Raw genomic sequence first — 12,908 nt, 5'->3', positions numbered from 1 at the left:
CCGAGCTCTGCAATATTAAGGTCATTAATCATGACTGTGTAGTTTATCATAACTGAATGAAAATATTTTAAATGATCAAAACAATGAGATTTTTACTTTTAATTGGCATGTCATGGAAAAAACCCGCTTCCTCTGTTGAGCTTGACCTGAAATTTTACCTCTGATCTGACACACTTAGTCCTTTCTTTTTAAGGCAAACTCAAGTTGATTCCTGCTGGAGAAAGTCCCTGAAACAGCTTTAGCAGCATGACGACTTCATTTTTAGCAACACCTCTCCCTTGCTCAGTTAGTGGCAGCAGCATATTCAGATGGATATAAAAAACTGATACTGGCTGACAGTGAAATAAAACTTTGTATCGAAAAGCCTTAATACAACATTAAAATATAGTAGACCATGAATACATACAATGTATTACCATTTGATCTAAAAATACTAAGATACAAATGTTAATTTGTTATCATCCGACTCTACTTTCTCACATTTACATTGAGTTTGACTGGTGAAGTACCATTTCAGGAAGCAGAGTGAATAACCTGCTTTATATGTGACAACAGGCAATCTCTGAAAGGACTGAAAGCATTTCCAGTTTCAAAAGACTCTGTTTGAGCTCCACGCTTGTGGATTCTTCATCTTTTTTATTTCTGCAAATAACTTTCATACAAAGCAACTACACTCTCCTCTAATGTGAATCACTGCGGCTGGACACTGCTGTAAGGAACTCTAACGCAGGCTACAAAAGTACAGCCTCCTCCTCTTATCTATTTAGTCCAAGCAAAAGAATGATTTTTCTTCTCCTGCATAATACTACTCATATATATATATGTATGTATATATATATATATATATATAAATATATATATATATATATATATATATATATATATATATATATATATATATATATATATATATATATATATATATATATATATATATATATATATATATATATATATATATATAATGCTAAAGAAGCCTGCAAAAGACTAAACTATTATTGAGTTGAAATAGTCCTTTTTGTTCCTGAGCATGGGCATAGCTTACAAAATCACTCAGCATTGGCTCGTGTGGCAGGACACGGGGTCCGTACTCATCGTTAAAGATGCTTCACAGTCAATATGATCAATACCTTACTTAGTGTTAACTAATGTTTTACATTATGCAATAAATTTATTTCATATTAACTACCTCAAAAGAATTGGACCGTAAATTTTTTTCAGAATTATTATGGTACTTATTCTGTAAAATACATAAGGCACCTTAATTTTTTTCATGTACAATCCACAACAATAACATTAATAAAAAGAAGTTAGTGTAATTGCTTAGGTTTCCTTAAAATGCATACATTTAAACACACATGCATGCAGAGCAGCTTGAGATAAGCTTTGTGCATGGCCTCAAGTTTGGTTTCATCTACCAAAAAATAAAGCGATTACAGTAGATTATATTTGCCATGTTTATGCCATTCAAATCAGGATTGAGGACTCCCAGCTCATGATGCACAGCCTTTCTGAAATCTCCTTTCAGAATCCTTCTGTTCCCAGAGGTTTTGGCCCCCATCTCTGTGTGTTATAAATTCTGGTCTCCTGATGGCTTAGCTGTGTCACAACACTTTTTAACTCCACAGCCAACGGCTCTAATGCAGAGCCTGACATTTCTATCCTGTGTCTCAAAACTTAAATGACAGACTTTGCTGTGTGATAACTAGTTAAATGACGGCTAAATGTTATGTAATTTGACCAAAATATACTTTTTTTTTTTTTTTTTTTTTGTCACAGCTTAAAATTTTCATTAGCTGATACTACATACAGCGCTATGGTTATCATATTAACCAATTAATCTTGCACAGTAAAAATCTGCTTCATGTTGTTCTGCTTCAGTTGTAATTGTAAACTTGTGGTGTACACATGTGCGGTTTAGGAAAGAGTTGTATATGCAGTCGGATGTACCTCTCCTTCATATCTTTCTGTCTAACATTATAACTGCCATGAGTTGCTCCATTTTAATGCCATGGAATGCTGATGATGCTGCTTTTCCCACACTAATAATTGCATGGAAAATATCTCACTGTGAATGGTTACTTACTTGTTGACAACATTTCATCTGTTTGCAAAACACTAATCACCTTATTGACTCCAAGGCTTTGAGGATTAACAGTTTTAACTAATGCAAGACCCACGAGTTAGGTACCCTATATTAGAATTATTGCAATACTTCTATGGTGTTTATTGCACTGCTCTGTTGTGACAACTTTATACGTTTGTCCCACTGGGATAATTATGTATGTACTACTGTAAAAAGCCATTACGCTGAGAAAGCGTTGAGGAGAAGCATATTTTAATGCCAAGTCAGCCACTTCATCACATTCATGTAACAGCCCCTTTCAGGAAAAACTATGAAATTGCAGATTGTAATTAAAAGATGGCTTTAAGTGAGCCATCTGTAATCCTCCTACATGTTTGCTTATTTGAAATAAGTAGGAACCCCATGAGATTCAGAGAGCATATCAAGGCACTTTAATGAGGTTTGCTTTAAATCTGCTTTTTAAGGGACAATTGTTGTCATGTTTCAGCACTGCTGATGTCCTCAGGGTTCTGAAAGAAGAATAACACAACCTAGACAAATCATTTAAGCCAGAAAATGACAAAACAGTTATGAGAAAAGCCACATAAAAGTTATTTGCAGCAGATGTGCTGAAATATGCAATACAATTTTCTGATATTTTTATTCTGATAATTGACCTGTGGATTGTTTTTGTCTTGTTTCTCCCCATGTCAAAGATGATGAACCAGTTGGACCCATGTAAGTAACTTTATATTTGTACTGCTGCATATAAAACTCGTATGAAAACAGAGGGTGCTGTGATTTAAATTTCATATTACCTTGTAGTTACTATTACAACTGTTTTTCTCTTTTCCTTAGGAAGACGAATTCAACAAACAACCACAAGGACAAAAACATTCGCCAGAGGAATACAAAATAAGCAATTTACTCAAGTAAGACACTGTTGTAGGGGATGGGGGACTAAATATAGAACTCACTGTGAGGATAATCCATAGTCACACCTTCTCTTGATTTTCTCTCCACAGATGAAATGGCTAAACTGCATTTTTTGACTACATGAAAGTATCAGAGGTTGATAGAGCTCCAGGCAGTTTTGAGAGGGAAAAAAAAGCATATCTTGTCTCATTTTATGAGAAACAATAACAGCATAACACTGGCAACAAAAAGAACATAATGGCTGTCTTAAGCATGCCTTATTCAGTCTTACGTGGAGATTTCAGGATGACAAATAATGACTTAACCACCACGAATCGAGAGTGTACACATTTTCAATGTGCTGTTGATGTCTCCTTTAATAATTTTATCATGTCCTCAAATGAGGTGATCCCTTTTGTATTACATATCATGTACAATGCATGCAAGATATTTACGCAATAGGATACTCAGAATAGACATTTTCTGTTGTTATCCCTCGTGTGGCTTTTTTTGCATCCAAAATGATCTGTTTTTTATGGAGTCATCCGTATATATATATATATATATATATATATATATATATATATATATATATATATATATATATATATATATATATATATATATATATATGTATATATATATATATATATATATGTATATATATATATATATATGTATATATATATATATATATATATATATATATATATGTATATATATATATATATATGTATATATATATATATATATATATATATATATGTATATATATATATATGTATATATATATATATATATATATATATGTATATATATATGTATATATATGTATATATATATATATATATGTATGTATATATATGTATATATATATATGTATGTATATATATGTATATATATATATATATATATATATATATGTGTATGTATATATATATGTGTATATATATATATATATATATATATATATATATATATATATATATATATATATATATATATAGTTTTTATTGTTGAAAATTTGTACAGCATATCATTGTCATTTAACTATTTGATTTGTGACAAGAAGTCTACTTTTAAGAGATATTTTAATGTGAAGCAAGGGCTTCAATGACTGGCAGTATTTAAATTTAATTGAGAGTGCTTACAGAAAATGATTACTGTGTGTTTAACTATGTGAAAAAGGATATGTGTATTATTTATATTTTCTTTCCAGAGTAACTTAGGTGTCTTGTATCTGTTGAAGTATGAGTGTTTAAATGATAGGAAATCTGTAAAAAAAAAAAAAATATTTTTTTTATATCTCCCTATTTCTTTAATTGATTTTTATTTTCTATTTTTCTCTCTTTAACTGTATAGCATGGCTATAATCCTATGCAATATGTATTCTTAAATAGATATATGGAGGGCAGTTTGTTTTACTCAGTGAAGCTTTAATATTGTGGGATCACTTGGAAGCTGGCATAGCAAAATTCACTGCTGTAGCTGCATGACTCCTCTTTCAATAAAATGTATCCATGTGTGTTGCGATGGAAATGGACCTGATTTTGGTTTAGGAACAGAGGGAGCAGATTATATAGCCACGATCAAACATATGAGTGAGACCAATATTTTTTTTCTGAATAAAAAAAACGTGAAAATCCCAGATTTCAACGTGTATATTTATTTATTTATACAAGATGCAAATCTTTCAATTTTAGCAATATACCAGAGATCTTTCTAAGAGATAGCATTACCAGGAACACTGCAAGCACAGTCATAAACACTCCACCACCAACAGGCCATGCCTACACAAACAGTACAGCAGAAAAACAAACAAAAAAAACCAACAAACAACAAAACATTGTTTGATCTGACTCTGCTGCCTTTAAGTGTTAAAATTCATTCTTTTAGCAGTTTTCTTAGCCCCACCTCTACCCTTTCCACAAATGCATGGAAGCTGGGATCCAGCAGACAAGCACGCAGGATGGGCTCTAAGTCACCTTGTGCCAAGGAACTGTCATGATATATTTGAGGAAGAGTCACAGCAGTCTCCCCCAAGAAGTGCTGTAGAGACATTAGAGCATGTTTGAGAAATGTTTCTATAAAAAAAAAAAAGAAAAAAACTATTGAAGTGACCTATACTGACACTCATAGATTCAGTAAATTTAAACGAAAGCTATAGAAATAAAATGAAACAGTGCTTCCTTGATAAGCTTGACACAGATGTTTGTTGTAGAGGGTTTATAGCTGTTCTACAAGTCGGCTTTAGATGGCTTGATGATCAATGAATCTCATTTTAAAAACTATACTTGGGTAAGATGCTGGATGGACACGGATCCTTGGACAGCCTCAGGCTCATTCCCCATAGTCTTTTCCTGACAAGCCTGCTGCTACAGGATGACACAGAAAATAAGAAAAAAAAAAAAAAGATTTGACAGACATAGCATGAAACCATAGTGTTGAGAGACCAATCAATGGCTTCATTACTAATTGAAAATTTTCCACCCCTCAAAGTCCTTTTATCTTCACTGTGAACTTCTTCAGTGTGTATGTCCCCCTAAAGGTCAAATTTAGCCCTATGGTGAAGTCCATTCCATTCTCAGCCCTACATGTTTTTTGCCACAACAGCTGGGAGTACATTTAGCTCAGATTCCAATTTATAATTAATCATTAGGTCTGAGTATTTATTCTTTGAAAAGGTAAGTACTGTCATGATGCAGAACAATCCTATTCGTAGAGTTAAATTTATTAATAATAGAGGATAAATTTCAACAGCTGTAATGTTGTTGTGGTAAATTTAGCTTGGTTTAAAATGATTGGACATGATTTTTTTCTGCTAAATTATTTTAACAGTTTGATAAAATATTAATGTTATAAGACATGCATTAGGGCTGTGTCAGTTTAATTACTATGTTTTCATACATTTATTTTGTAATTGTTTTATGTTCCCACAAATGAATGTTTTAAAATCGGGCATGTCTTCTGGTGGGATTGGCTAATGATTCATATCCATTATAGTCTATCTCAGTCTTGCTACAGAAGCTGTAATGTCACCTCTAAGAATATGATAATGTGGTAAATAGCACCATCTAGTGAGGAAACGCAGCCACAGCTGATAAGGCTGATGACGGTATGGAGAATATGAGAATTAAGATTAAAGATTTTTAAACCATCTTTTGTTTTAGCAGATCACATAACGATGATAAAATTACAAAAAAAAAAAAAAAAATACAACTCCAAACAAAGCTACAAAGATTGTCCTGATCACATATTAACAAATTAGGACTGCAGGAAGGAAAACAAACTGTGTATTGTGCATAATATTTACTTTACACGAGTAATAATCTGTTCTCATCTTTGAGTTGTAACCTTCGTCATTCGATTATTTTGGGGATTTTTCAGGGTTACATACTAAACAAACAGAAAACTGACAGATTTGTCAGTGCCTTTTCTGGCACAGATGTATTTACTGTGATGTAAGCTGCGCAACCTGTGTCGCTGGTGCAGGAACCTCAGTGGGGGGCTGATTCACATGTAGTGAAGCATCATCCAGAGTAGTGACAGGAATGAACTCCTTTAGTTTCTCCACAGCACTCAAACACTCATTTATAGCTTCTGCCCTGCTCCTTCCATCAAACTGCATCCTTATCATGCGGTTCTCTCCCTGCAGAAATCCATTAAAAACATTCTGTACCGTCCAAACAACTGTACTGATGAAAACACAATTGCTGGTTTGCATGATTACTTTGTGCAATCAAGATGTTTGCAAAACAACAAACTAAATAAAAAGAAATAAAAAACATAATCAAAAAAAGGGTTTGTATGCAATCACTGGAATGTAATATTTCAAGCACTGCAAAGGCAGGTTGATTTTTACGTTATTTGTTATATAGTAAAAAAAAAAAAAGGACTCTTGATCTTGCAAGTAATTTAAAATATTTGGATGATCATTGAAATAGAAACAAGCCATTAAAGGATTAAAGTGCATTTCATGACTCACCTTCATAGTAAATCGGAGCATCAGGTTATCAGATTTCTGTTGCACTTTAAGAGAATGTGAGAGCAAAGTGATTGTCTCCTGAAAAAAGAAAAGTGTTAGACACCTTTAGCAAACCAGGATTTTGAAGATGGGATGTGCGAATACAGTGTTAATACTGTATGAGATACTGTAGGCAGATAGCCAGAATGTTCATGTTGATGCTCCTCTTTTAGAATATGCTCAATCAAAACGACTTGATAAGCACTCATTCATTTGTGAAATTAAAAAAATAAGGAAATAACAGAGAACATTATGTTTGTATGAAACTCTAAGGGGGAGGAAGTTACCCAAAACTGTCTGCAGGGGTCTCCATTTACTGAGTAACTTTAATTTAAGAATATTGTGACATGTTTTTCTACAAAAGCAGATAAACACAATTTGCCTTTAATAGAATACTTATTTAGGCTTTTCAAATGAGGTGTCATTTTCACCAAAACATTTATCTACTATATTGTAGCAACAACTTTACACACCAATTGTTTAAAATACACATTTTCAAAACAGACTGAAGCAATTTGGGCACAGCCACATTATTTAAATACTATTTTTTTCTAACAATGCTATTTTCCATGAGAAATATAAATTCTCTATTACAGACACATCCTGAATACATTATTGGATATAATAATATATAATATAATATATATAATATACAATTAAAGCCTAAAATTATGTGACCAATTCAATCGTTTTTTTATACTGTATGAAGATAACAAAATTTGCATGAAATGAATTTAATAAATGCAGGTCCCAACAGGATGCAAATAAGTAGCTTATTGAGCATGAAAAAATTGTGAACCGTTTTATCTGACTGTTCCTGTTTGCTTCCAACCCAGATGCAGATAAACAGTCTTGTCAAAGAGAGCACAACTTAATTCTAAAGTTTTGCATATCAGATAACAATAATGAAAAAAATATTAATAATAATAATGATGATGATGATGATGATGATGATGATGATGATGATGATATGAAGAAAAAAAAGAAGATTAGAAAAGTTCATTTGGCTCTTACTTATTAAGTATAAAAAAAAGGTAAATACAACCAATTGTTGTATTGTATAAACTGTTTCATTTAACAAAAGCTATGCCAAAATGTCTAAAGAATGTAGAAAAACTATATCATAACTATAATAATTTAAACAGTGTTTCTATAGCAGGAAGTAGCAGTGAGGTAATAAGTGACGTGCTTTGTGCATTTTTGAATCCTACTTCAATTGCAGGTCTCGGTCCGTTTCAAGCGAACCAAATGCAGAAAGCGAAAAACTGTCATTTCATGCATTTGGAGTAGTATTGCATTGTGGGTAAATACAAAGAGATCGTGTTAAGGGTCCTCTGCTTTGTCTATTGTTTATTTTGCGCCATTGTTGCGGTGTATTTCTGCGCAATACTGGTATAAAACAAAATAAAAAACCCAAAAGTGCAATGTGAACATGATCTCAGTCTGCACTGATACACCCTCCTAGAACTGAGCCAAGTCCCCAATGAGACCGAGTTTAGCGACCTATCCTGATGTAAACGCACCCTAAATGTTCTTGCCTGAAATATTTTTTTGTATTTACTTTATTGGATATTGAGGGATGTATGGTGGCGTCCAAAAAGTTAAGGATTAACTCATGCTTTCTTTTGTAACTATTACTAATTTTAATGTTTTTTAAATTGTGTTTTTACTTTTATTTTACTGTATTTCACAATGCAATATACTCATTTTAAACAATTACCTGTTAGTGCTTTGTATATACGTGTAATATATTTCTGTACATTTTAGGACCTGCAAATGAAACGAGCTCAGAGTCTGGTAAAAAGCATATTTTCCTCTGTGTTCAATGCTGCTGTACCTGATCCTCATTCAATTAACTAACTTAAACTATGACCCTTTGCTTAATTTAGGACAAAATAAGAACCACATGTTTTTTTATTACTGTGATAGAACTTAAAATATGAAACTTCAGGAATTTAAAAGAAAAGGATGTGCTTTCTTTATAGGCCAACAAAGAGATTTCTCCTGGACAAAAAAATTTTTGGGATTTGCCCAACAGTGTTATGAAAGCTTAACAACTTTGTACAAAGGATTGTGTGGTCTGGTTAGATCAGTAGTGGTGAATCTTAAAAAAACAACAACATAATAATGCTGTTTGTTCGTTCAAACTGTATCTCTTTTGTGTGTGGTCTGATTATCCCTATTAGTAAGACATATCAACATTCTGATAAGAATGTCATTGTTTCTCACAAACCTTTTTCATGTTTTTAGTTTATTGCACATGCTATTGTTGAACAGTCTGTAAAGTTTGTTTTGGACGTCATCAAAGTTGCTATCAAAGCAAATTACTGAGCATTCACTGAACCAGACTATAATAAACCAGTCCTTCATCTTCAGTGAAAGCTGTCTTCAGTTTGACCTGAATATATGTCTGACTTGTCAGCCTGGCACAGCACGATAGCTGTGTCTCCTGCCAGAACACTATTAATCCAACATAGAGTGGTCACTCAAATTTCTGCTGTCCGCAGAAATTGTCACAATAAGTCCTATAAATCTGTGAGATGCTGCTGTCGTCGACGACGAAGAACAGCTACCTTTCAAAAAACATCATTACAATCTTTTAGGAGAACTTCAGTTACTTCTTATCCTGTCAATGCTATTGGTCTCATGGAGCTAGAGAGCACAAGTCATTTTAACATTACACAGCTGTCAATTCAGCCATGCCATGAATAGGAAATCAGTTATCATTAGAAATATCGATTAGAGATATTATCAAGTCATGTAAGGTACTATGAGGTAAAGCTGAACATTTAAACATCAGCTGAATGTCAAATAAAATCTACATTTGTTTTGTTTGATTTATTTTGCTACTATGAACTGGTGACCTCTCTCGGGGTATTTGCTGAGACAGGCTCCAGCTTTCCCGCTACCCTGAATCGGACTAAGCGGTATAGAAAATGGTCGGAAGGGTGATTTATTTTGTCCGAGCCAAAGGAATCTCTTTGTAACATTCTTGAATTCAAGCAGATCTGAGGAATATTTAGCTTGACCCATTCAAAACAAAGCAGTCGAATCCCATCGGATTGGAACAGAAATGTCAAGTTCTTCAGCAGAATATTTCATACAACCTCGTGTTAGCCAGTGTTACTCAGTTCCAGTCGTACAGGGGCCGCATTCCAGATGATGTTCAGCGTATTCTTCTTACTTCAGCACGGTTGAATAAATTTAAATGAATATAACAGCCTATCAAGTTCTGCACAATGAGTCATTTGTTTGAGTCAGGTGTGTTGGAGCATGGATACATAGAAAACCTGCTGGGTTGCAGCTGTCATAAGACTGGAATGACAAATCCTGTTCTGAGCCTTTGATCATAAGCACAGATTTTTGTTTTCATACAATACCAAATATGCAGATAATAATGCAGATAATTATGCACATTTCTTGATACTCTATGTGAAAGACAAATTCAAAAAGAAAAGAAATCATCAAAATATTGCATTAAGATTTAAGTTAACAGCTTTATATTCACATCATATTGCATCTATGAAATCATAAAAGACCCAAGTTTATAATGTTGATGTATGTTGCCTATCTAGGGATATATATTTGAAACTACGGTGTCAATCAAACAAACTTAGGTTAAGTGTTCCCTCTGTAAACCAGTCCAAAAACAACAACTTTGATGTAATGTAAATTACCAGTGTCAGAGGGTGACATTCACAGCAGCAGGCATCCAACATTTTTTCCCTCTAACTTCATTCTATTATTTGTGCACCAGAACTTTTGTTGTTATTTATATATTTTATTTTTTAAAGGAAGGTTGCAATAGTTTTTTAATGCACTTGTAACTGTTTCAGTATTAAATTGAAATGTCACACGAATACCTCCTGGAGAGCAGGTATGACAGAATTAAACTTGTAGTATTCACGCAACCAGTATACAATGATAATATCATCAATAACAGAACAACAGATGAGAAAATCCCTCGGACACACACTTACCAGGCTGTCCTCCCCTTGACATACCAGTAAGTATCCAGACTCCAGTATTGTAAGGACAATGTCAGGTTTACTGCCCTTTGACTCAAAAATCTGGTGAGAAAATAAATTAATATACATTTTGGTGCAGAATATTCTGATTTGGAATTAAATTCTCCACATTAAAATTCAAATACAACATTAGTAATGCTCTTTCTGGTGTAGAATTATAAGGTTTATCATTCTGTGAGCTATGAGCAGTTTGAAACCTAGACAAATAATTAATCATTGTAAATTTGTTATAATTTTCAGATTTGAATTGAAATGTCCTTTATAAAGTGTATTTACCAGAACCAATCATGAGTATCTATCTGTCTGTCTGTCTGTCTGTATAGCTAGCTAGATAGCTAGATAGATACAAACTGTCACCAATTCATTAATATAAGGTGAAATGTTATTTTTTTACAGGTAGGATGTGATAAGACATCAACTTGTTTTACATGAATGGCTTGTCAATGATAAAAATAAAATCAAAGTGGTAATGCTTATATAAAAGTTATATTTAAGTGTAGCTGTATGCTGCTTTTCGTTGTGTATACATGGCAGCATGGTAAAGCTGAAGGCTGCACCTTTGTAGGCAACTAGATCTGCAAGAGCTGCAGGTTTTAGCTGTTTTATTGTTTTGACTCAACTGATTCAAATTAATGAGTGACTAAAGATAACTTAATAAACCCTAGTGTCCATTTAGCTAGAATCAGGTTTGATAGTGGAAAGATGTAAAACCACAGGACCACAGATGACTGCTCCTGCCCGCACACATATAAACAAGTGCCTTCTTTGCTTTTGTCTGGCCGTCTTAGCCAGCTGCTAAACGGCGCTTTAAAACGAAATTAATAAAATAATTAAAACGAAGTTTAGCTAGTTAGCATTAGCATGCTGCTTTTCTAGCTAAGTTAAAAAAAAAAAAAAAAAAAGTGACCTTCCAAGGCTTTCCTCCTGTCTGTCCGGAACGAGCAACGAAACGTCCATAACGTATTAACTTCCAAGTTTTACAAGTAGCCATTTCGGATTGAAAGATAGTTGGTGGATTGTTTTGTGCAAGCAGCAGACTTGTCAAGTCCCCGAATAACTCGTTTCCCTGTTGGCGCGCGTGGACACGTCCTCATCTCTTCATGAAGGCGAGCAGCCTGAGCCCTTCACCCAGCAATTAATAATCAGCAAACTATGTCTAGGTAGAGTGGTAGGACCTTATTATTTACCTAGTCATCTATTTATAGCCCATTTTTAATATGAATTTCTGCAGTCATATCACAAATAACAACATTATTCCAGCTACAATTCAATATATTTCATTAATTATTTCTAGCATTCTACTGTTATCTCTGTTTGTGGTAAACATATTTTAAGTATGGCTACAACTTATCAACTATCTTCTGTCCCTTAATAAAATATACTCATATGTCATTGGAGGTCAAATACACTTTTAAATATTCTTACCAAGTCCCTTATATATTATTAAATAGATCATGAAGAATGTTAAACAAAGTGGTCCTCAAGAACTATGTGTCGTTTATATTGGTTGTTTTAATTGGTTTTGTATTTTTATTTCTAACATTTTCCATTTTTGTCACATTTGGGTTAATAATAATAATTTTGGCAGCAATTCATGCCATTTTCTGTCTTTAGTGGCTTTTTTTTTTTATTTATTTTTTTTTTAATATAAAATAAATGCATCATTTACTCTTAATCCGCAGGAGTCACAGTTCTTAATAAAAGCGAAAATGTAATTTAAAGAAAAAACCTCAAATATTAAAACTGGACAACAGACAAAAACATAGGTCAGACGAACAGAAGGCTGAAAAAGCAAATTAAGCATAAGTGAATCCTAAGAAATGGGTCATGGGTTGCTTTTTTAAATGTCCATGGGGTCCATATGTCTAAAGTGAAA

The 12,908-nt window shown here is 33.1% G+C and overlaps 2 protein-coding genes across 2 annotated transcripts in view; one reads left to right on the top strand and one right to left on the bottom strand.

The window, feature by feature from the left end:
- nptnb (neuroplastin b) overlaps positions 1–3,388 on the top strand; it is a 40,387-nt gene extending 36,999 nt beyond the window's left edge. Inside the window, exons 7-9 of the mRNA XM_079239886.1 lie at positions 2,782–2,803; positions 2,924–2,997; positions 3,091–3,388. Of these exons, the coding sequence (XP_079096012.1) occupies positions 2,782–2,803; positions 2,924–2,984 (83 nt within the window). The 3' untranslated portion in view covers positions 2,985–2,997; positions 3,091–3,388. The remainder of the gene's footprint in view (positions 1–2,781; positions 2,804–2,923; positions 2,998–3,090) is intronic.
- A 1,476-nt stretch (positions 3,389–4,864) lies between these two features.
- Positions 4,865–12,023, bottom strand: rec114 (REC114 meiotic recombination protein; the record flags this gene model as incomplete). The annotated part of the gene is made up of 6 exons (XM_079258880.1): positions 4,865–5,029; positions 5,275–5,355; positions 6,456–6,629; positions 6,966–7,043; positions 10,985–11,074; positions 11,940–12,023. 6 exons carry the CDS (start codon positions 12,021–12,023, stop codon positions 4,865–4,867), a joined length of 672 nt encoding a protein of 223 aa, XP_079115006.1.
- Positions 12,024–12,908: the final 885 nt, after the last annotated feature.

Source organism: Telmatherina bonti (genome assembly GCF_933228915.1).
Source record: "Telmatherina bonti genome assembly, chromosome: 1".
Classification (NCBI taxonomy): domain Eukaryota; kingdom Metazoa; phylum Chordata; class Actinopteri; order Atheriniformes; family Telmatherinidae; genus Telmatherina; species Telmatherina bonti.
The sequence above is the reverse complement of the archived record's forward strand: the minus strand, read 5'-3'. Positions and strand labels throughout refer to the sequence as shown.